Consider the following 23,496-nt stretch of genomic DNA (forward strand, 5'->3'; position numbering starts at 1 on the left):
GGCGGGCTTGAGGACGAGCGCAGGCGCAGTTGCTGCGCGGCTTCTCGCGAGGGCGTGGAGGGGAGCGTTTCTCTGCTCCGACTGACCAAAGACTAAAGGCCGGGGTAGGTGGCTCGTGTTCCCGAAGTCTGCACAACTAAATGTCTCCTTCCCGAAAAATCCTCTGGGCCACCTACCCCGCCCTGCAAGTAATTCTTCTCTCCTAGCGCTTCCCCAGTGCGTTATCATTACCTCTCCCCAACTCGTTGTGAGGTGTTTTGTGGCCAAGAAGTTAGTCACACCTCTCCTTTTCTTGTCATCCATTCACGAAGCCTCATCCTAAACAACGCGGCTAGCCTTCCTTTCCAGTCCGAGGCTGTGCCTCCATTCGTGGTTTCACTTATCGTCGCCTCAGACAGCCCTCCAGTCCTCCCCCTTCCACTGACACCTGCCGGCTCTAGAGGCTACAGAGGTGCAACCTCTGCTCCCAAGGAATTTCCAACCTAGAGACAGAGAAGGACCAATTCACAAATAAGATTATATGATATAGGCAACTCAGTTTACATTACATAGGCCACTTGGGAATTCAAGGAGAGCTTTCTAATGCCTGAGTTGTTTTGAAGGCAGTTGGGTAACCCACCTGCCAATGCAGGAAAGAGACGTGGATTCAATACCTGGGTGGGGAAGATCCCCTGACATAGGAAATGGCAAACCGCTCCAGTATCCTGGAGAATCCCATGGACAGAGGACTCTGGTGGGCCACAGACCATAGGGTAACAAAGCGTCTAACACTACTAAAGCTATTTAGCACCCAGGCACGAAGGGCTATTACTCAGGTGGAGAAGGCTGGGAATGGACTTGCAGGTAAATCAGCACAAGCGAAGGCACTGAGCGATGAAACAACGTGCAATCTGCCAGAACCGCGAGAATTTTGGCCATCGAGTATAAAGGGCAATATGAGAGTATCAAGGAATACAGCGATAGAGGTGGCTGGTGCTAGGTTATGGGGAAGGGCCATTCCCAAAAGCTTTAATTATGCTCTTTAGGGAATAGGGAACCGTTGCAAGTTGAGTTGAGGTTTTTGTGATCGTATTTGTCTTTTAGGTAAGTGACTGGTTTGCAGTATAAAGGATACAGCCAGAATAAAGCAATCTAGGTGAGAAGTAACAAGGAATTAAACTGGGGCAACAAGAGTAAGAGATTGAGAAAGCAAAATCAATCCTGCTAATAATTAGACTGTGGTTTACACACGTAAGACCAAGAAAAAACGTTTCTCCCAAGGACACGTTGCAACTGCAAAAGGATTAACAACCCCCTTCTTTTAATAATTGGATAACTTCCTTCCTGGCTTGTCTTTGTTCCTCTCTCATCCAAATCAAAATTACTGAGATACCCAATTACTAAGCTGCCTGTTTCCCTAGTCCCTCCCTGAAATCATTCAGCAGAAGCCTAAACTCTTCATAAACTCTGCCTTACTCTTTCTTACAAAGACACTTGCAGTAACAAGTCTCCAAGGTGGCCTTGTTCAGCTCAGTGCATCAGTAATTAGGAACATAGACTTTGGAGTTGGATGGACTGGGAAACTCAAGCCTTGACTGTCTGATCTTTTTTTTTTTTTGGCTGAGTCCTAACCAGTAGACTCCCAGGGAACTCCCAGTTCCTAATGTTTAGTCCTCAGTTTTCTCATCTGTAAAAATCAGGGAAATGCTATATGTTGGCATAGTGCCTGGCGATAATTAGTGTCCCAAAAACATTAGTGGTTATTAACAGCAGCAGTAGCTTGAAAACTTCCCAACGCCCTCAAGAGTGGATTAAATACTTGTCCTATGGGTGCTCCTTGCACAAATATTTCACCTTTTATAACACCTATCACACTATTTTGTACGTTGTTGCCTCCATAAGACTTCATCTTGCACTGTGTCTTAAACTTCTTGAAGGTGGAGATTTGGCAGTTATAGCCTCTAACTAGAGAATTCCTTGGCTGGCACAAAATATAACTGTGCAGATCTCCAATTTTGCTGGTTTCTGTGACCAGGAATTATGCTGACAATGGCTGCCATTCTGAAAGCATCAGTGTTTGGGTTGCTGTAACATTTCTTATGAATCAGACCAGACTCTCATGTCAGAATAATTAAAGATGTCTTCTAGGAAGATACTCCTAATTTAAAAGGATACAGATTTAGATTTTATTCTATTATGATTTAGAAGTGAATGTAAATCTTCATTTATAGGAGTTAGATATTTATCATCAACAATTAACTGCTGAATTCACTTTCATGAATAAATTTAAATTGCTCAACTTAATTTCATTACAGAAGTTACTCTAAAAGCCAGTTTCATTTCCAAACTATAGTTCCCATCATTTGATAAATCATAATATAAAAATAAGATATGTAAAAATGTAATGCAAAGATATAGTCTACTATGATATTCTGATAAATAAAACAGATTTATATTTATTCTGCAATGTAACATGTATTTTCTATTTTTCTTGGTGCCTGAAATACAACTTCTACTTATTCTTAAGTATACCTGTTTTGGTTTATCCCTTCTCTATGGGAAAAAGCCTAAATTTTTGTCTTAAATTGTCAGTAGGAAATAGCTGATTATTCTTAAAAAGTTAAAGAAAATATTTTACTTTATATTTAAAGTATTTCACATTTATAGATACATAAATGATGTAATAGATAATGGTATTACAAAGAATGCTATTATTAAATGAGTCTTAATTATTATAAAATGACAAAAGAATGATCCATAATTGTATTTTTTTCATTTATAGCAAGCATAAAGGGAGAGCAAGGAAAAAATGTTTACTCTTTGCCAGGTTGGGAGTCTTTCAATTAATTTGGCTTTTTTATTGCTCTCGTAGGACAGTAATACTGGGACTCACTGAATGGTCAATGCAGGAATTATGAAAGAACATTTCTTGCCTACCATTAATTTCATTATTAAATCACCAGATTTATTCAAAGACATACAGTGGAGTCTCAAGTCCTCTTCAACACTCATTGCTATGCCAAAGGCTTTATATATTTTCCAGATTACAGTTATCACTAAAAATAGCAAGATAAGATATTTATAAATGCATATTAATATGAAAATACTTACAAATCTATATATGTACAGCTGATTAAAAAAGTTTTCTTTGGAGGAAGGAGCTATCTAGTGGTAGTTATTCTTTATTCAGTTCTTTATTCAATCAGTTCTTATTCAGTTATTAGTGAATAAAGTTATTCTTTATTCATTCTTACTGATTCTTTCGTCTAGTGATAAGCTCAGAGCAACACAACTGTTAGAATGGTGGCAGATGGTATCCCCACCTAGAACCCAAACCAAAGTACCACTTTTGAAGAGTAGGTTGAATTTGAAAAGCAGGTATCCAAATGTATATAGGGACAAGTGTCTTAGTCTGTTCAGGCTGCCATAATAATATACCACAGACTGGATGGCTTATAAATAACAAGATTTATTTCTTACAGTTCTAGAGGCCAGGAAGTCCAAACTCAAGGTGGTGGCAGATGGCATATTTGGTGTCTGGTGAGTACTTCCTTACTGATTCATAGGCGACCATCTTCTTTCTGTGTCCTCACATGGTGGAAGGGCTGAGAGAGCTCTGTGGGGTCTCTCTTATAAGATCACTAACTCCATCATGAGGGCTCCAACCTCATGACCTAGTTATTTCCCAAAGGCTCCACCTTCTAATGGCATCATATTGGGAGTTAGGTTTCCAACATATGAATTTTGAGGGGACACAAACATTAAGTTCCTAACAACAAAAATGCAGTACTATTTATAGGTGAAGTAGCCAGTATTGTTAATATGTACTAATTAGATGGCAGAATTGATCTTATTCACTTAATTGAACTGTATCCATTTTGATCAGTAAAATTTGATATGAAAGAACTTAAAGTTGAATTGAAAAGACAGAATAGTTATTCTGTCTTATTCTACTTAAGAATAACTTATTCTACTTAAGTTATTATTCTACTTAAGTTACTTATTCTACTTAAGAATAACTTATTCTACTTTAATTTATAGAATTATTAATAGAATTCTAATTGATAGAATAGAATTATTAGAATTCTATTCTAATTATTCTAATAATAGAATTAATAGAATTCTAATTATTCTAATTAATAGAATAAGAATAACTTATAGTTGAATAGTTATCAAAAGTTGAGTCTTCTAGTGAATAGAAAAATACCTAAAGTGATTATAGTACTGTGTTCTTGCTAATATTGTGCCAAAAGAATGTGTTCCCCCCGCCCCATCCCCCTACCCTGCCACCCCCCACTCCCCTGTGATCAAGAGAAGGGCATCTTCCTAAACTTTTTTGAGGTGGAAGCCTGGTTTTGGAATAACCAACCTTACCGTAACCCATGTAGCCCTGGGAAAGGAGAAAGGGGCTGGTAGCTTGCCCTACTGGTGAAGTCAGCAGATTGTGCACTGGTTCCATAGAAATTGGTAAACTGAGGAGCACTGGATGGATCTTTCCATTCCTGCTTCTCTAGTAAATCCCTCATGAGTTTTCCAGTCATTTTTTGATCTGCATGTTGTCTCACTAATTTTACAAACATCTTACATACTCAAAGAAATTAATAAGAACAAAAAGTCATTTAACAAATATTAACATTGTAAAGAAAGGGTTTTATTATAGTATGTAATGAAAATGAGCAGCAATTTTAATACAAAGCAGGACATGGTTGAGAGTGAAAGAGGGTACTGTTAAAAACTACACAAGAACACTAGATGTAAGTTAATCAAGGGTGGCTAACCTGGACACACCTTATGAATATCTTCTGTATCTCTAAGATGGAAGGGCAGGTCGGGCATTCTGTGCATTGGTTCTCACTCCAATTTAGAAGACTCACTGCAATAGAATTTTACACTAAGAATTTGCTAGAAGGGAAGCCTGTGCCCTGGAAGATGCATATCTCATGTGTGTACCTGTTAAAGATAACTATGGTTTGCAATGGCTTCCGAGGTGATTCAGTGGGTAAAGAATCCACTTGCAATGCAGGAGACACAGGAGACGTGGGTTCGATCCCTGGGTCAGGAAGATCCCCTGGAGGAGGGCATGGCAACCCACTTCAGTATTCTTACCTGGAGAATTCCATGAACAGAGGAGCCTGGAGGGCTACAGTCCATAGGGTCGCAAAGAGTTGGACACAACTAAAGTGACTGAGCATGCACACAGGTGTGGTTTAAAACAGATAAGAATAAAGTTAACATAGCTTTTCCCCCATATTAATCTTGTAAAGAATTTTATTCATTTCCTAGAGCATGTATGCTTCCATTTTCCAGAGAAAGCATGCACTGTAGAAGCAATGCCTTCACCCTCTTCCTTTTTTAAGAGCAGAGATATGCCCCTAAACTTAAACATACAACTCCAACCCTATTTTTTTCCCCTACTGAATTTATTAGTTACTTTTACTTATGGTAAAATACACATTAAAATGAAATTTACCATCTTAACCTTTTTCATTGTATAGTTCAGTAGTGTTAAGTATATTCATCCAACCTTATCCTACAGATCAGATGACTAGCATACTAGTGAAACAAATATACTAGTAAATGCAGTATTGAGTTTGAATACAGGCTTATAGGCAGTTAGAAACATTCCACATATTTACAAGCAAGGGCGACTCTGGATTGGATTCCTCACAGTATGTAGAATTACCTAGGTTTTACCTATCTGATGAGTTTCTTTCCTTATTATTATAGCAAAAGTCTTCTAAACCACTGTATAAATTAGGACATTTATGTTATCTCCTACCTTGCACAGAACCTCAACTAATGAAATAAAATACAGTTCAGATAGTTTTAAAGGGAAGTCAAGATAGTTTTTTAATTGTGGGAAATATTGTATTCTATGAATCAGTGTAACATACAATGCAAAATAATACTGTAAACCATAGACTATTGTATTACTAGTCTTTTGAAAAATATTTCTGTAAAATAGATCATGAAGAATTTTAAGTTCTAGGCACTCAAAGCATTTTCTTTAAAATGTTCTGCATATGCTTTCTTTTATTTTTTTTTTGAGATAAACATATTTGTGGTTATATTTTCCTCAAAATGCATATGCTTTCTATATGATCAAGCCTTTAAGTAGAACATCTGGCTTTCAGAAATGCAAAAGAATTCCCAGATATAAGTATACACTTGTGTTTTTAGGATTACAAGATATTTTTTCTATATTATTAATTGATAGTAAGTAATCATATCATGTGTTAGTAATGACAACTAAGAGTTGAGGCATATACCCACTGAGAAGGCCTTATAAAAGAATACACATTCGTGTTTTAAAATCAGATATACCTAAAACATAGCCAATGTTCAACCAAGAAGTGCCAGTCTGGGTCCTGTGGCTGTTTCTGAAAACCCTGCATTCTGGATGGTCAGCGTCTGTGCCTTACCAGTTGTTAAATCTTTTGATTCTCATTCCTACATATAACTCTATAGAATCACCAATTGATAAACATAAAAAGATAGCTCAAAAATGTTGCATGTAAAAAGATATTACAGTTACCAACAGGTTGCTATAAGAGAAACTTGTATCTCTTACTGGTACTTCAGTGATAAACATCAGTAGCAATAAAAGTAAAAATTTGTTTACTAAAGAGCTTCCCTCAAAGACTGAGGAACACTGCCATACAAATAAAGGCTCGTTTATAATTATTAAATGCAGGCATTTAGAAGAGTCTAGTTAACAATATTTAAAGAAGTAGTATATATTTAAGCAAGATAACTACCTAGATAATGGCATCTTAGGGAGTCGCTTGGCTGGTGGAAGGCTTGGGTTTTGCTTGTATGTTCAGCACATAGTCATGACGGAAGGATGAGCGGACAGTGCGGTTCATTAGGGGCTGAAGGGGGCGGAAGTTGTCCACCATTCTTTTCTCTTTCTCCCCTTCAGAAGTGAAGAGCAGGGTTCGAAATTGCTCAAGCTAGAAACGGAAACAGGAAGCATAAATATTTTCCAGTAAAAAGATAGCTTTACTTCATGAATAAATTACTTTCATTTTTACTACTTTCATTTTAAACTTGTATATATTTATATAGCTAAAAGAACAGAAGGATTTATGTGCATCTGTATAAATAAATTATCCAAACAATGATTAACACTTAGTGGTAAGATTATAGGCAACTAGGATTATTGATGACAGCTAATATTTTTTCTTACTGAATTTTCTGTGTTGAAATTTCATTTGAAAAGTTCTCACATGGGCCACTGACCCTCTGATTTATTTTGTTTATTTATTTTTCAGTGTTATATCAATTTTTAAATATGAAGGATAGTAATAGACTAAATGCATAGGTCCCCAAGACCAGTCTTATGAGCAAACTCTATATTGTCATTTATTTATGATGGTTTCCACTACACAACTTTTTTTTCTTTAAATTATGTTGTCTACTAGTTGCTATCTCTGTGACTTCTGGTTTTGATACATGATTAGAAAAGCTTCCTCCATTTGGATGTATGAAAAGATTTTCCTAGGCTTATCCTAGTACTTTTATGGCAGTATTTTTAACACTTAATATGTCTGGAATATATTCTTGTCTAAGGTTTGAATGGTTGATTCAACTTTTTGTCCCCAAGTGTCTGCTCAATTGTCCCCATTGATCTTACTGAATAATCTCATCTTTCCCCCCTCCTGAGCTGAGATGCAACCTTTATCATAAACTAAATTCTCATATCTACTTGGACATATTTCTGAATCTACATTTTTCACCCTATGATTGATCTCTTTGTTTGTGTACCAGCACAACACTATTTGGGCTTCCTCAGTGGTGAAGAATCTGCCTGCTGATGGAGGAGACTCTGATTCAATCCCTGGGTTGGGAAGATCCCCTGGAGGAGGAAATGGCAACCCACTCCAGTATTCTTGCCTGGGAAATTCCATGGACAGAGGAGCTTGGTGGGCTATAGTCCATGGAGTCACAAAGAATCAGACAGGACTGAGTGACTGAGCACACAACACTATTTAACTATTGAGGCTTTGTAACTTGGTTGATTTAATCATCTTTCATTTTCTCTTTCACAATTTTCCCTGGCTATTTATTTATACATTTTTTTTTCCCCACATGAGGCCAGAAGTAGCCTATTTTTAAAATCCTATTGGTATATTTATGGGATTATATCAAATTTATTGAGAATAAACAATTCATGGACAATAACAACTTAAAGAGAATTGACATCACAGGTATCTTTATGATGTCTTCCTATTCAATCACATGGAAGTAATTTTTTATCAGTTCAAGTCTATTGTGTCTTTCAGGAGTATTTTAAGTTTTCTTGTTAAGCTGATTTCAAGATATTTTGTATTTTTTCTTTACATTATAAATAGCATTCTTTCTTCCATTATATCTTTTAACTGACTGTGATTTCTGCATGTCAAAGGTACTGATTTCTAGAAATTAATATTGTACTCCACTAATTACTGAATTATCGTATTTTTGTAGTAGTTCCTTTTATTGTTTCTCTAATTTATTTTTTCATGTCTAATTACACTACTTCCAGAATAAAACTTAATTTAAAATTTAACATAGTTATATTCTTTTCCATATTAAGCATCCTACTTACTTTAGAACTGAGATCAATCTATATTATCAAATTAGGGAAGTCTCCATACATTCCTATTTTATTGAAAATTAAAAAGAAAAACATGAATGTTGAATTTTGCTAGTGCATTTTAAGAATCTATGGAAATGATTATAATTTTTATATTTAGGTTCATTGATATGATAAATAATATCATTCCTAGTATTGAGCCATCCTTGCATTACTGGAATAAATACTGCTTGAACAGAGTATAATATATATTTCTTTTAGCACACTGCTGGATTCTGTTTCTGAAATACTATTTTAGTTTTTTTTTTTTTTAACCACAACCTCTGTGTGATGTGCAGGATCCTAGTTCCCCGACCAGGGATCAAACCTGAGTCCCTTGCATTGAGGGACTGAACGACCAAGGAAGTCCCTATTTTAGCTTTTTAAAAAATATATTCTTCAGAGGTATCAGTCTGTAAAAATGTTTTTTTTTTTGGTCCTGTCTTTGGTGGATGTTGGTGTCAGTTATCCTGGCTTCATAAAAAAGGTTTTGGAACTTTTGTTCTTGTGAAAATGCTTTGTGATTAATTAAAATCCCATAAAGCAAGCATAAGCAAATACTACTGCAGTTCACTTATATTATGAATTAAATAGGATTTGTGTGTTAGCATAGTAATTAACACCTATTTAGTTTCTAGGAAAAATAAACTTCAGGGTCAAAACAACTGACTTAAAATTTCTGGACACATGCTGTTGGCTTCTGTTTTTATCCTGAGGTTCCATAGCAAAATTCCCTTAAAGATTTCAAAGAGTTTCGAGCACATCCACTTTCAGCCTTCATTCTTCCCTTTAAAAGGGTCTTGTTTACATAAAGATTCATATTTACATATAAAATATACAATACATAAAGCACATGTAATTGTCAAATATGGAAGTAAAAAGCTTATGTTTCCTAAGTTTTAACTCTTCTCTCTAGTTAATTTGAAGCATTCCCTAATTCATATCAAAAGTAACACAAGATGTTAGCACATTTTAATAAAAATATATAAGCATTACAAGATAGTAAAAACTGATGCCAAAGTTTGAGCTCGACCTTGTTTTAAGGGCACAGACTAGAATTTCTTTACATAGAAATGTGGAAAGAACATACCTGATCATGATCAACCTCTACAGGCTGCTTCTTAATGATCCAAGTGACAGACTCAGACAGTGGCGGTGTAGTCAGGGACCCCGAGTAGGTCCAGTAATCTGGGCAAGTAGGCATCAGACAGGAAGGGTCGAATGACCCAAATTCTGCAAGTGTGTCCTAGCCAAGAGAAGGAGTCATTGAGTCATCATTTCATGGTGAAAACCACTCAGGAATCATATGATGTGATGATGATTCCAGGGGAGTCTGAGGACCTGCAGTGGTCCAGATGAGCTCCAGCTACCTCTGGTCACCTTAGGACAAAATCACACTCTTGCTTTGCTCTTACAATTAACCATGTATTTCTGATAGTCCTCAGTGGGAACAGAGCAAAAGCCATTTTCTCCCTCAGTTCTAGTGAGGTTAGCACAGGCTGGCTCCCCTGAACTCTTTGAGAGGCATTAGGTAGTAGCTGCTGCATAAACATGGAGGCTTTTCATTTTCAAGAGAGACTAAAAGAATTCACCTTTCTAAAATGCAATGCATTAGGAGGAGACAGGATCCTGGATTGAGAATGGGAGAGGGAGGGATGGGGAGAGGGGAAGGAGGGCAGAAGAGTGGGAGAGAGAGAGAGGAAGAGGAAAAAGAGGGAAATGGAGAGGGAAGGAGTGGGAAGGAGGTGGGGGAGAGAGAGAGAGACAGGGATGGGGAGGGAAGAGAGAGAGAATAGACTTTCAGAGAGTAGCCCCATCTGGGATTCTGAATACTGAACAATTAATCTTTGGGACACACAGAAATATCCACCCCAAAGGATGTGGTAATTGTTCTGTAAGACTGGACAAACTAAGTTTCTATCAAACTTTGCTCCCCGCCTGTGGGAGGGTAGCTAGACTCCAGAAGGCTGCCCTAAGTCCTTTGCCCTGAAGGACTGAGAAGGAGCAGGGGTTGGGGATGAGAAGGGGACTCGCTATGTTTCTGAGTCCGAGTCCCTGAGTGCTCAGTGGCATGGCAGCCAAAGCAGAGCCGTCCGTGCCCACCGACAGGATCACTTCTGTCCCCTGCAGAGTGTCCCAGGGCCAGGGGCTCTCTCAACAGAAGCATCATAAATGGCAAGTTGTCTTAAGGGGTGACTTTCAAAGAGAACCTCAGTTACACTGAGGCGAGTTACATTTCCCAATTCAAAATGGCCTGTTATTGTCTCCACTCAGAGATTGAAATATAAACTATATCTCAAGTGATTTAGAGGGGAAAAAATTACCTTGTGCTTAATCGATGGCAAAATATTCACCAGTTTCTGTAGCTCTTTGTGATGCTTGCCTAGCTAAAGAGACAATGAGAAAATACTAAAAAAAAAAAAAATAGACATCTCACTTTTGAAACTGCAACAGAATATAAATTAAAATTAACCACCTGGTGATTATATAAAAACAAACCAACCATACTACTTAAGCTACATTTAAACTGGTAATTTAGAATGTTTTAAACATCACTGAATTCAATTAGACACAGAACAACTGAGCAGGCTGTTTGATGACAGGGTCAGCATGCCTATAGGCGAAGATGCCCTGCCCCATTTAAGCATCATTTCTTTAATTAAAATTAAAAATTGTTCCACAAAGTAGCCACAGTTCTTTTTTTTAAGTGGTCACATTTCCAGTGCTCAGTTGCCACAGGTGGCTTGTAACTACTGAACTGGACTGTGCATTTCTATGCCATTTGAAATATATTCATAACAACCTTGTATTTTAAACATTATTTTTATCTCAATATTTTTAGAACTTAAAATTGCAGTGTTGTATCTTTTCATCCTAGGATACAATATATCATTTAAAGCTAGTAAGATTTTATTTTACCTTTAAAAATACTCCTATCACAGCCAAACCATTTTCTTCCAGTGCTGCATCCTCAAAGTTTTCAAACTTGACCGCATTCCAATGCACCAAGTGCAGCTGAAACACCATTCAAAGACGATTTTACACATGATCATGTAGGATTGCTCAAAAACAGCCTTATTCACATATGATATTTACTGTGCTTCCTCACCCAAAATAAAGCCACTGAGAAAAGCATATGACAATATGGTGCAAAATAAGACAGAATTAAAGAACAGGAAGAAATATATGCAGGGGCAGTAATTAATACTACTTTGGAATAGACTTTATTTGGGGTGAAAATTTTGTATACACATATATATGTATATATCTATCTCCAAGTGAATAACATTTCAGTGAGGGAGCAACATTTGTCCATTCCCATCCTGATTTGCATGAAACACTCATATATAAAATCCATTTGCATCTAAAGGAGAGATATTTATGTTGAGAGAAATAGATTCTCCCTATGTGAATGAGGAGTTTAGGACAAATTTGTTCGAGGCATAACCACTTAAAATGTGTTTCTTTTTAAGGTAACATTTAAAACTAAATTAGGTGGAAAGTTGTTAAGAAGAAATTCTATGTATTTTGGCCCCTTTTATTTCCCTACAAATAATTCCTTGTCCATCATTCATGAATCCTCACCCTGCCTCCCAAGTGACACTCTCAAGGTCATGCTTAACTTTTTCCTCTCCTTTCCTGAAGAGGACCCTGCCTCCAAGTCATTTTGCTTTAATTTCAAAAGTGCTTGTTAAGTCATATTCTTTTTCTTTATTTCTATTGCCACCACTTTCATTTAGGCTCCCACCATCTCTCACTTGGCTTGATTTGACCTGGTGGCCCTGCACTGTTGCCTGCGTTATTAATTTAGGTTATCGTGTGAGCCTAGCTTAGAATTCTAGAAAAATTCTGTTTCGGGATCTTAAGTTTGATTTCTGACATATTATTTGAAATGAGGGCAGTTATCATTTTTACATGTTTAAACTGGGAATCATCAAATATGCCCCTGAGAGAGTTAGCATTTATAGGAATTACCTGATTCTTCCTGATAATTTCTTAGAACTGGAAATTCAGAACTATTCCTTCTTCTCCACTGTTGTCACTGTTCCCAAACTTCTCAACTTACCTCTGCCGGGTAACATTTGCTGTCCACGGTATGCTCAGAGCCCCAGGCATCAATGGCCCCCCAGTGAAAATGGAACTGCTTTAATCGGTAGTTGTGTTCCAGGGGTCCTCCCTCGATCACTGAAATGGCATATCCAACAATTCAGGGGATTTGATGTTTTTGATGTCGTGGAGAAATGCAGGGGAAAAGTAGACTCTCTGGGTGGACTTTCTCATGAACTGTCTTAAATGGAGCACACTGTATTTATACCAGTGTTTATAAACTTGATTTCCATGCAGTTAATACATGTGTAAGGGCAAGACCTGCATTCAGAATGACACCAGGATTTAACTATACTCCAAGCTGCACACAATTGTTAAAGGCCAATTCTTGCCTTAGTTCTATGGTCTATATTTACTATGCCCAGTGTGTTTTATGCACAATAAAATGCAAACTTCTCTCACAGCATATTTATCTAACACAGTCTTATAAAACGGAAATAAGGGTACAAAAGATACTTTCTTTTTTATGCGCCAACACTTTGCTTTTCAATTTTTGAAGATAACAGTGTTTCTTTTCCTTACATTGAAATGGAAAAGGAAATTTGCAAGTCAAAAACTATCACCTATCTCCCTTTGGACAGAGTGAACAATGTGAGTCATCCCCATACTTTACTTTCTGGAACTACTGAAATCAGTACATTATAGGGGAAATGTTCAGATATGAGTTTTAAAAGTCATCCTTCCTCAGGCTTTGGGTTGTGCAATTTTTTTTTTTTTTGCTTGCATTTGCTGAAGCTGTTAGTTCCTCATTTCTGGCATCTGAGCAAACCCTGGCGATGTCTGTTCATGGTTAAACCATACAACAACAGGAAAACCAAACCTTCCATCTCATCCATATTAATTATTTTAGAGTTTATTGCCTCATTAGTTGAATTTTATGTATGCAAATGATTGAGTACAGTCATTCAGGGGTCCAAATACACTGGCTATGTCATGTAGTGGTCTACTGTTTATCTTACTGGCTTTCATAAATGTTTTACATAATTTCCTTTTTTGAAAAAAGAAAGAGTTAAAAAAAAAAAAAAGGAGTTTTGTAAGGGTGAGCAAAGACACCAATGACTACTTTTCTTTGAGGGCTAGGAGAAGTGCAGAGAATAATACCACATGATTCACTGAATTAATAATTAATAATTATTAATAATACTAAAGTGTAGTGAAATAGACATAAAATTGTATTCTAAAAAATTCTTATTTTTCTATATCAGCTCCATATTGTGAGCATGAGTTTGGCAAATGTTCAGTCTAATCTGTTGGGTGAAACTGAAGTTCTGCCCAGTCACACGTGGAATGTTCCCATACCCGGGATTGAATCCGTGTACCCTGCACTGGCAGGCAGATTCTTAATGACCGGACCACCAGGGAACTTCTAACATATACTTTTAACTTTATTCATTAACACTGTCATGGATGCATTTCTTCACCTTCATGAGAGAAAATCAAAGTTTGTCAATCTTAGCTCTATTGATTTTTTTTTTTGCAGTAAAGAATGATTTAGGCCTAATAAAAATCAAATTTAATTACTGTATCAGTATTGGTAATAGAAAGAAACAAATGCACTCCAGTGAGTGCATCTATTGATATTTGAAGCTGGATAACTCTTCATAAATGCCAGTAATTGTGGCCTCGACCCACAAGATGCCAATAGCACACTCCTCACAATGAGACAACCAAAATGCCTATAGATCTTGCCGTGTCCCTAGTCCCTGGGGAGGGAGGGGTAGCAAAACTGCCAGTGGCTGAGAACCGTTCCTTAAGATGGATCATGTGCTTAGTCGCTCAGTCATGTCTGACTCTTTGCGACCCCACAGACCGTAGCCCACCAGGGTCCTCTCTTCATGGGATCCTCCAGCCAGGAAGACTGGAGTGGGTTGCCATTTCCTCCTCCAGGGGATCTTCCTGACCCAGGGATCAAACCTGTGTCTCCTGCATTGCAGGCAGATTCTTTACCTGCTGAGCCATGGATCAATTGTTGCTTAAGATATATTATTTCAAGTAACAATTATTTCAGACAAATTAAGATTATTTGATACTATCAAATTCAGTTTGAAAAAAGAATACTGCATAGAATTAATCACATGGTTTTCAATAGACACTAAAAGTTTCAGGTAAACTTTGAAGTCATTAGATTAGTTTATATCTGGGTAGGCTGAAAAAAAGTAGATTTAAAAGCAATATAATATTTGAATTTTAAAATCTCTTTTAAATTGTGCTTCATTTACACTAGGTGATATTGTTTAACAAAATTAACAGAACATGAGTTTCCATTTTTTTCACATATCATTGGTCTCTTAACTAGTTTAGACTGTAACCTCATGCACACATGAATATGCTTTTTGCCCCATTTCAATGGTATTGTAGTCTCATCAGTTAGATCTACTTAAATAACATTACAATCTAAATAAAAGTGTCTTATAAAGTCAGTAAGCAGAGAAAATTTGTACATATGCAATACACATATGCAAAAGAAATTTCTAGCAAGGGTTTAATTTCAAAGCCTATCTTTTTATCACTTACAAATTCTCTCTATAGAGATATTTGCTCACTAAGGAAAAATACTACCGATACTAGAGGAAAACATTCATAAAAAAGAGAAGGGGCTTCTTCCATACATAATGAAAGTAAGTCCAATGAGTCCCATACCACTGATACCAAAAGGGTTCCCGGGGCTGTGCGATGTGGCCTGTGCTGACATGAAGCTGTCCCTTTAACTCCAGATGAGACCACGGGTCTGGCTCTCACCTGATTTATCTGCAGAATCTTCAAATTCCACGAGGAAAGAGTACCCGTTATTCCAGACGTGGAGGCAGGTGGTTGGGTCATAAGAGATGGTGAGCGGCTGTAAGCCAGGATCGTAGACACTGTCCCTCCACCGGATGTTGATGGGCGACTGGCGCTCACCCGCCGGGACCAGGTCCACTTTCTCCCAGAGGGGGTGCACTAGGAGAAAGCACATCGGGGCTGTCATCGAGAGGCCCACTAGCTGGAATCCTCACTGCGGGGATCATATGGGCCCACGTAGGTGTGTCCTCTGAGTTCACCGCCCATGGGAGCCAGCTGTGAGGATTAGGCAGACATCCTGCAAAGCCTGGCCAGACGTTAGCATTGCTAAGGTCCCTGGAGTTCTGTCTGTCACACGTGTAGCTCTGACACTGTAAGTTCAGGTGTATACGCACACTCGGTCTCACACGGCATCACCACTGCTGATTTTTCTACCAGAGTCAAGCGCCAGGTCTTTGTGGCAAGTCCCTGATAAATCTCAGCAAATTTCTTATAACAAAGAGAGCTATGGACACGTGATGGACAGACTCCACGTGTATAATTCGGGTTGTCCAGGTCTCTGCCCTTTAGAAGCAGCATGGATGGGCAGAACCAAGACCAACAGGAAAACCAGACAAAATATGAATCGAGATAAATCATGACCAATGCCCTTCTGAACCTCACCCCACCGCTGAGAATGAGCCTGAGGATTTGAGAAAGTGACAAGGCAGCTGCTGCCCAGTCAAACCCCTCTGTGCATGGCAGGGTAACTGGTACTCAGCTTGTCAGAAAAAAACAAGCTTGCCTCTGGTTTCCTCTTAGACGGGAGAGAGTTCTCTTCCTGAGGTAGTTGCCCCAAGTGGGATCCTACAAGTGGCCCGCAGTATAGACACGGAGCGTGCCAAGGCAGTTTCTAGACCAGTGCTTCTCACAGGAGGGAGCTATGGGGACCCCAGGGGACATTTGGCAATGTCTGGAGACACTTTCAGTTGTCCAACTGGAGGAGGGTGCCACTGACATCTAGTGGGTAGAGGCCAGAGGTGCAGCTAAACATCCTATATAGTAGCAGGATGGGCTTTCACAAAAATTACGTGGTCCCAGATGTCAGTAATGCCAAAGTTGAGAAATCTTGGTCTGGAGCCAAAAGCAATAGGCAAACTCAGGGTATTCCCTTTTTTCTGTTCAGCTTTTCACATAATACAGATCATCTCTTCTCTAGAGGTCTAAACCCGACGTTTTGGGTTTTCTCCCTCGGTACAAAATAACTTCCGAAGAACAAGAACTTACTTGAGAGAAGGAGAACTTTCTGTTTCAGAAATCTAAAGTGAAAAATGGGGGGAACTGGCACCATATAATCATACTATTATTGGACTGGAATGCAGATTCCTTGCAGGCAGGAGCCATGTCTCCCTGCCCCTTTATTGTGCCCTGTAGCTCCTAATTTGATAAATGCCCTTTAATCTGAGCATGGATTATCCAAATGCTATTGTTGGGTTAAAAAGCTGTATTTGGTTAGTTTTTAGTTTGGTATTTTAAAGCTTCCAGAAACCCCCAGAACAGCCCTGATTCAGTCTTAAAGCTGACCGCCAGCAGAGACCTGACAACATTTCCCCTCTGAGATGCCCAGAGGGAGGCTGGGGCTTTGAGCATTCACACCCTTCAAAACCAGCTGGTGAGGGTCTGTCTCCCATGGAGACTAGGGAAGACAGGAATGATGAGCAGATGCCTAAGATGATGCCCTGTTTCACCTTAAATCGGCCCCCACTTTGTTCAGGAAATGCCTAGAATCTACTCCCTCACCCACACAAACAGCAGCCTGAGGAAACCCGGCCTGTTCTTTCAGTGGCTCTTTTATGGTCATATGGGCTTCCCAGATGGCACAGTAGTAAAGAATCCGCCTGCCAATGCAGGAGACAAGAGAGACTCAATTTGATCCCTGGGTTGGGAGGATCCCCTGGCGTAGGAAATGGCAACCCAGTCCAGTTATCTTGCCTGGAGAATTCCATGGATGGAGGAGCCTGGCAGGCTACAGTCATAGGGTCGCAAAGTGTTGGACACGACTGAGCATGCAGGCATGGTCATAACACTCCTATCAATTCACAAATTTAGCTTCCAGGCTTTCCCCCACTCACCTCCTCCTTTTGGAACCCAACCCCCACCCCATCAGGGAGCCCTTGGTCACTGTCCCCTTAGAGAAGCCAGCTTTTGCCCAGGGCTTGTTTTGCCAATGATAAAGTCACATTTTTGTTCTCTTCTCTCTTCTTCCTCCATTCTAACAAAGTACAGATTAAAATGGTTTCTTGATGGTTGCTCAGACTTTGCCTCAAAGCAGGAAGATGATTATGTGCTCTGACAGCGGAGCCTGTGTTTCCAGTTTCTTCTTGTGTGGGGAAAATGAAGTGAACAGCAAGAGTGATTCTATCAACCATGGTTTAAGGGGCTACACCACACTATTAGGTGTCATTAATGAAAGCCCTTAGGTCCCATGTGCTTGGCTTGGCTTTAGTTCTTGTTTATGTGACTGGTCCTGGCTTTGATTTTTCTTTGCGCTTGTACCACCTATGGCTCCAGCCTGGGCTGGGATCAGGGAGGGGCATCACTGAGAAGCCCCTTGAGAAGCTTATTCTTTCCTTAGCCCCTCAGTTCCTGCTCTTCCTTCTCCTCAGAAGTCAATTTCCCCTCATTGAGTTTATGGGTGGCTCCTATTACATTTAGATATTGGGCTTGTCACTTTCTCAGTAAAATCTGCTCTCACTACCCTCTTATAATATGATCCCCTCTTTTTCTTATTTTTTAATCACAACACTCTGATCTTTTTCCTTCACATTTATTACATAGGTATAGTCATAATTATATACATATGAAGGGTAACACAATATGCTACTGTAGGGGAGTAAAAATAATTTTCCCTCAACCTTCTAAGTCCTTAGCTGAGACCCCCACACCCCCACCATAATAAAAAGACAGATTATAGGGAGAAAAAAAATTAATTACCTACTTACTTACTGGAATCCCCACAAGGATATAAAACTGAAAAGGCATCTGGAAAATTGTGGCTTAAATACTATTATGAGCTAAGGGCTGGGACCCGTCTGGGACTTCAAAGGGGAGGAATGAATTTCACAGGAAGGTGAGAAGAGTTAATACATCCTAAACAAAGTTTATAGAAAGGTGAAAAAGTGATCTCCAGGTGCAGGCCCCCTTTCTAATGTAACTGTATCATGCAAAAAATCTGGTAATTTATACTCTGTTTCCAGAGCTTCTTTGTCTGCAATGTCTCAAAATAATCAGCTCAAAATAACCCATATGTCAAAGAGGCATATTTTGGGGTAGTGAAAGGGAATCAAATATGCAACCCCCAAATATATCTCTTTGGTATAAGGACTATTTTGAGAAACAGCAGACATAGGAGAAGCTCTGGAAACAGAGTGGAAGTTACCGATTTGTAAAGGAAATTTACATTTCCAGCAGAAAGCTCCATTTGAAAGGGTGTCTCCCTCTCAGTATCAGGAAGAGGAGGATGACTAAGTCACCAAAAACTCATCAGTCGAGAATGCAGGACTTAGATCTGTAGAACAGCCTTACCCTTGTTGAATGTGCTTTTCCTGGTCATCTCCAATAACAGCCTTGTCTCAGCAGCTTCTTTTGTCTGTAGCTAGAGCGGGTATTGAAGGTGGTGTCTAGAGCCACCTGGAGGAATTACTGTTTTCCTGGGTCTCTCCCATGTTATCTAGGAGGTATACATGTTATTAAACCTTTTTTGTTTGTTTTTTTTCCTGTTAATCTGCCATATTACACAGGTCTCAGCCAAGACCCTAGAAGGCTAGAGGGAAAATTAGTTCTCCTCCCTTGCATATATACACTTAACTATCTGCCTCCCTCAGTGTTCTGCAATCCAGAACCAAGCTGCAGATTGAATGTATGAGATAAAGGCCATCATTGGGAAGGGCTCATTCCCCTTTTATCTTTATTTCCTATTACCCTGCTGATCATCACACTATTTTTTCTTTAATCTTCCTTCAGGTTTGTCTCTTCCTTGCCTTGCCGGTGACATGGCCACCAGCCTAGTTTAGGCCTCTCAGCCCCACACGTCACACCACACTTCTTAGTTGTTTCTCCTCCTCTCTCACCCCTCTCTACTCCATCTTCCCAAACTGGTCTTGACATCTTCTCCAGTCACTCTAACTCTAATCTTTCCTTCTTTGGAACTCACACTGCATTCATTCTCACACCATTTAGCACCAGCCATTTCTCATATAAAGTGTATTTGCTTTATCTGCTCAAAGGGCCCGTGTCCTCCACTTTTTATACAGCCCAGGGCCAAAGTTGGTGCCAGGCACAAAGGAGGCACTGAGCACTTATGTTACTGACAGAGAAAACCAAACAAGGTCTCTCTACCCTTACCTCCTTACCTCACAGTCTCTCCAACCAGGCAAGCAGCTTTACCCCAGAACACTTGTGTTCAGATGATCCCATCTGCCAGTTTCTCTCTCATTTTGTAAAATCCTATGAGGCTCTCAAGGTCAGTCCAAGCCCATTCCCTAACAACCCCACACTATATTAAGCATCCCTTCACCTGCTGTTACTCTCGTAACCTGCACTGTCTAATATGGTAACCACTCACCCCATATGACTAGTTTAAATTGAGATGTGCTGTAAAGGTAAAACACCTAGGGGCTTTGAAGACTTAGTACAAAACAAAAAATGTAAAATAGTTCATTTATAATTCTTATATTCATTTTAAAGAGACAAGATATGTTTTGGATATATTGGGTTAAATAAAATATATTAGTAAAATTAATTTCCCCTCTATACTACATCTCAGCTATGTATTTGATATATTAGAATTAATTTCACAAATGAATAAAATTTATTTTTTCTCCCCTCCCAGTTTTATTGAGATGTAACTGACATACTATTTGTTCTTTTTAAAATGTGGTTATTGGAAAATATAGAACTGTCTGTATGGCTCATATTTGTGGCTCATATTCCATTTATTTACTGGACATTACTGCTCTATGCCGTCATTAACCTTTTTTCCTGTGCCTTGCCCTGTACCTTCTCCTGTACCTGTCCTTTTTCTTGAGATGTGCTGTTTACTCATCAAATTGAATACCATCCTAGTAGGTCTACTGCAGTGAGAGGACACACAGGGACCTTTCATGTGACTTTGTTGAGGATGGTCACAGAATCACAAACTGCCTTGTTAGAGCATCAGGGCTGTAAGAGGCACTTTGATGCTGAGCCCAGGTAACCACAGCATCACACGCAGTTACCACCACAGCAGACTAAGGCCCACATGTCCTGGTGGTCAGTTTAGGGCTATTTGTTAGTGCACTGTGGCTGCAGATTAAATTCGCCCATTCCCAAACATTTTAGTTCACTGAATCCTAAGGTGTCGATGTTCACTCTTGCCATCTCCAGCTTAACCACTTCTAATTTACCTTGATTCATGGACCTAACATTCCAGGCTTCTATGCAATATTGTTCTTTACAGCTTTGGACTTTACTTTCACCACAAGACACATTCACAACTGAGCATCATTTGCACTTTGGCCCAGCTGCTTCATTCTTTCTGAAGCTATTAGTAATTGCCCTCTGCTCTTCCCCAGTAGCATACTGGATATCTTTTGACCTGGGGGAGCTCATCCTCCAATGTCACATTTTTTGCCTTTTGGTTTTATACATCGGATTTTCCAGGCAAGAGATTGGAGTCGGTTGCCATTTCCTCATCCAGTGGACTACTTTTGTCAGAACTCTTCACTATGACCCATCCATCTTAAGTGGCCCTGCATGGCATGGCTCATAGCTTCATTGAGTTATGCAAGCCCCTTCACCGTGACAGGCTGTGATCCATGAAGGGGATCCACGAATTTAATTCAGATGACCATTATATCTACTACAGTAGACAAGAATCCCTTAGAAGAAATGAAGTAGCCCTCATAGTAAACAAAAGAAGCTGAAATGCAGTACTTGGGTGCAATCTCAAAAACGGCAGAATGATCTCAGTTTGTGTCCAAGGCAAATCATTCAACATCACAGTAATCCAAGTCTGTGCCCCATCCACTAATGCAAAGAAGCTGAAGTTGGTTGGTTCTATGAAGACCTACAAAACTCCCTAGAACTAACACCAAAAAAGATATCCTTTTTTCATCATAGGGGATTGGAGTACAAAAGGAGGAAGTCAAGAGATACCTGGAATGACAAGCAAGTTTGGCCCTGGAGTACAAAATGAAGCAGGACACAGGCTAACAGAGTTTTGTCAAGAGAACATGCTGGTCATAGCAAGCACCCTTTTCCAACACACAAGACGACTCTATACGTGGGCATGACCAAATAGTCAATACCGAAATCAAATTGATTATATTCTTTGCAGCTGAAGATGGAGAAGCTCTATACAGTCAGCAAAGACAAGACCTGGAGCTGACTGTGGCTCAGATCATTAGCTCCTTATTGCAAAATTCAGTCTTAAATTGAAGAAAATAGGGGAAACCACTCGGCCATTCAGGTATGACCTAAATCAAATCCCTCATGATTATGCAGTGGAGATGACGAACAGATTCAAGGGATTAGATGTGACAGACAGAGTGCCTGAAGAACTATGGACAGAAGTTTGTAACACTGTACAGGAGGCAGTGACCAAAACCACTGCAAAGAAAAAAAAATTCAAAAATTTCTAAGTGGTTGTCTGAGGAGGCTTTACAAATAGCTGAGAAAAGAAGAGAAGCAAAAGGCAAGAAGGGAGAAAGGGAAAGATATATCCAACTGAATGCAGAGTTCTAGAGAACAGCAAGGACAGATAAGAATGCCTTTTTAAATGAACAATGCAAAGACATAGAGGAAAACAATAGAATGGGAAAGACTACAGATCTCTTCAAGAAAATTGGAGATATCAAGGGAACATTTCATACAAGGATGGGCATGATAAAGGACAGAAACGAAACAAACCTAACAGAAGCAGAAGAGATTAAGAAGAGGTGGCAAGAATACACGGAAGAACTATACAAGAAAGGTCTTAGTGACCTGGATAAACATGATGGTGTGGTCACTAACCTATAGCCAGACATCCTGGAGGTGAAGTCAAGTGGGCCTTAGGAAGCATTACTACAAACAATGTTAGTGGAGGTGATGGAATTCCAGCTGAGCTATTTAAAATCCTAAAAGATGATACTGTTAAAGTGCTGCACTCAATATGTTAGCAAATTTGGAAAAATCAGCAGTGGCCACAGGACTGGATGAGGTCAGTTTTTCTCCAATCCCAAAGAAGGGCAATGCCAAAGAATGTTCAAACTACCATACAATTGTGATCATTTCATATGCTAGCAAGGTCATGCTTAAAATCCTTCAAGCTAGGTTTTAGCAGTACGTGAGCCACAAACTACCAGATGTACAAGCTGGGTTTAGAAAAGGCAGAGGAACCAGAGATCAAATTGCCAACATTGGTTGGATCATGGAGAAAGCAAGAGAATTCCAGAAAAACATATAATTCTGCTTTGTTGACTATGCTAAAGCCTTTGACTGTGTGGATCACAACAAACTGTGAAAAATTCTTAAACAGATGGGAGTTCCAGAGTATCTTACCTGTCTCTTGAGAAACTTGTATGTGGATCAAGAAGCAACAGTTAGAACCATACATGGAACAATTGACTGGTTCAAAATTGGGAAAGGGGTACGGCAAGGCTGTATATTGTCACCATGCTTATTTAACTTCTATGCAGAGTACATTATGTGATATGCCAGGCTGGATGAATCACAAGCTGGAATCCAGATTGCCGGGAGAAGCAACAGCAACCTCAGATATGCAGCTAATACCACTCTAATGGCAGAAAGTGCAGAAAAACTAAAGAGTCTCTTGATAAGTGTGAAAGAGGAGAGTGAAAAAGCTGGCTTAAAACTCAGTATTCAAAAAACTAAAATCATGGCATCCGGTCCCACCACTTCATGGCATATAGATGGGGAAACAGTGGAAACAGTGACAGATTTTATTTTCCTGGACTCCATAATCACTGCAGATGGTGACTGTTGCCAAGGAATTA

General features: G+C 39.2%; 1 protein-coding gene and 1 long non-coding RNA gene across 7 annotated transcripts in view; one reads left to right on the forward strand and one right to left on the reverse strand.

The window, feature by feature from the left end:
* The first annotated feature begins 89 nt into the window (after positions 1 to 89).
* LOC122689554 overlaps positions 90 to 23,496 on the forward strand; it is an 82,163-nt gene continuing 58,756 nt past the window's right edge. For both annotated transcript variants that reach the window (XR_006339850.1, XR_006339849.1), the window contains exons 1-2: positions 90 to 104; positions 3,462 to 3,519. This is a non-coding gene — a long non-coding RNA (uncharacterized LOC122689554). The remainder of the gene's footprint in view (positions 105 to 3,461; positions 3,520 to 23,496) is intronic.
* The window catches only part of CA5B (carbonic anhydrase 5B), a 30,962-nt gene continuing 12,075 nt past the window's right edge, over positions 4,610 to 23,496 (reverse strand). For 2 of the 5 annotated variants that reach the window (XM_043896090.1, XM_043896092.1), the window contains exons 3-9: positions 15,443 to 15,640; positions 12,663 to 12,781; positions 11,516 to 11,611; positions 10,921 to 10,983; positions 9,687 to 9,842; positions 6,738 to 6,932; positions 4,610 to 5,047 (exon numbers count right to left, since the gene is read on the reverse strand). In XM_043896090.1, coding sequence (XP_043752025.1) covers positions 6,753 to 6,932; positions 9,687 to 9,842; positions 10,921 to 10,983; positions 11,516 to 11,611; positions 12,663 to 12,781; positions 15,443 to 15,640 — 812 coding nt within the window. In that variant the 3' untranslated portion in view covers positions 4,610 to 5,047; positions 6,738 to 6,752. Of the gene's footprint in view, positions 5,048 to 5,229; positions 6,933 to 9,686; positions 9,843 to 10,920; positions 10,984 to 11,515; positions 11,612 to 12,662; positions 12,782 to 15,442; positions 15,641 to 23,496 lie in introns of those variants that run through there. The other 3 variants (XR_006339845.1, XM_043896093.1, XM_043896089.1) reach the window with 3 other exon arrangements.

This window comes from Cervus elaphus, chromosome X (genome assembly GCF_910594005.1).
Source record: "Cervus elaphus chromosome X, mCerEla1.1, whole genome shotgun sequence".
Lineage (NCBI taxonomy): Eukaryota > Metazoa > Chordata > Mammalia > Artiodactyla > Cervidae > Cervus > Cervus elaphus.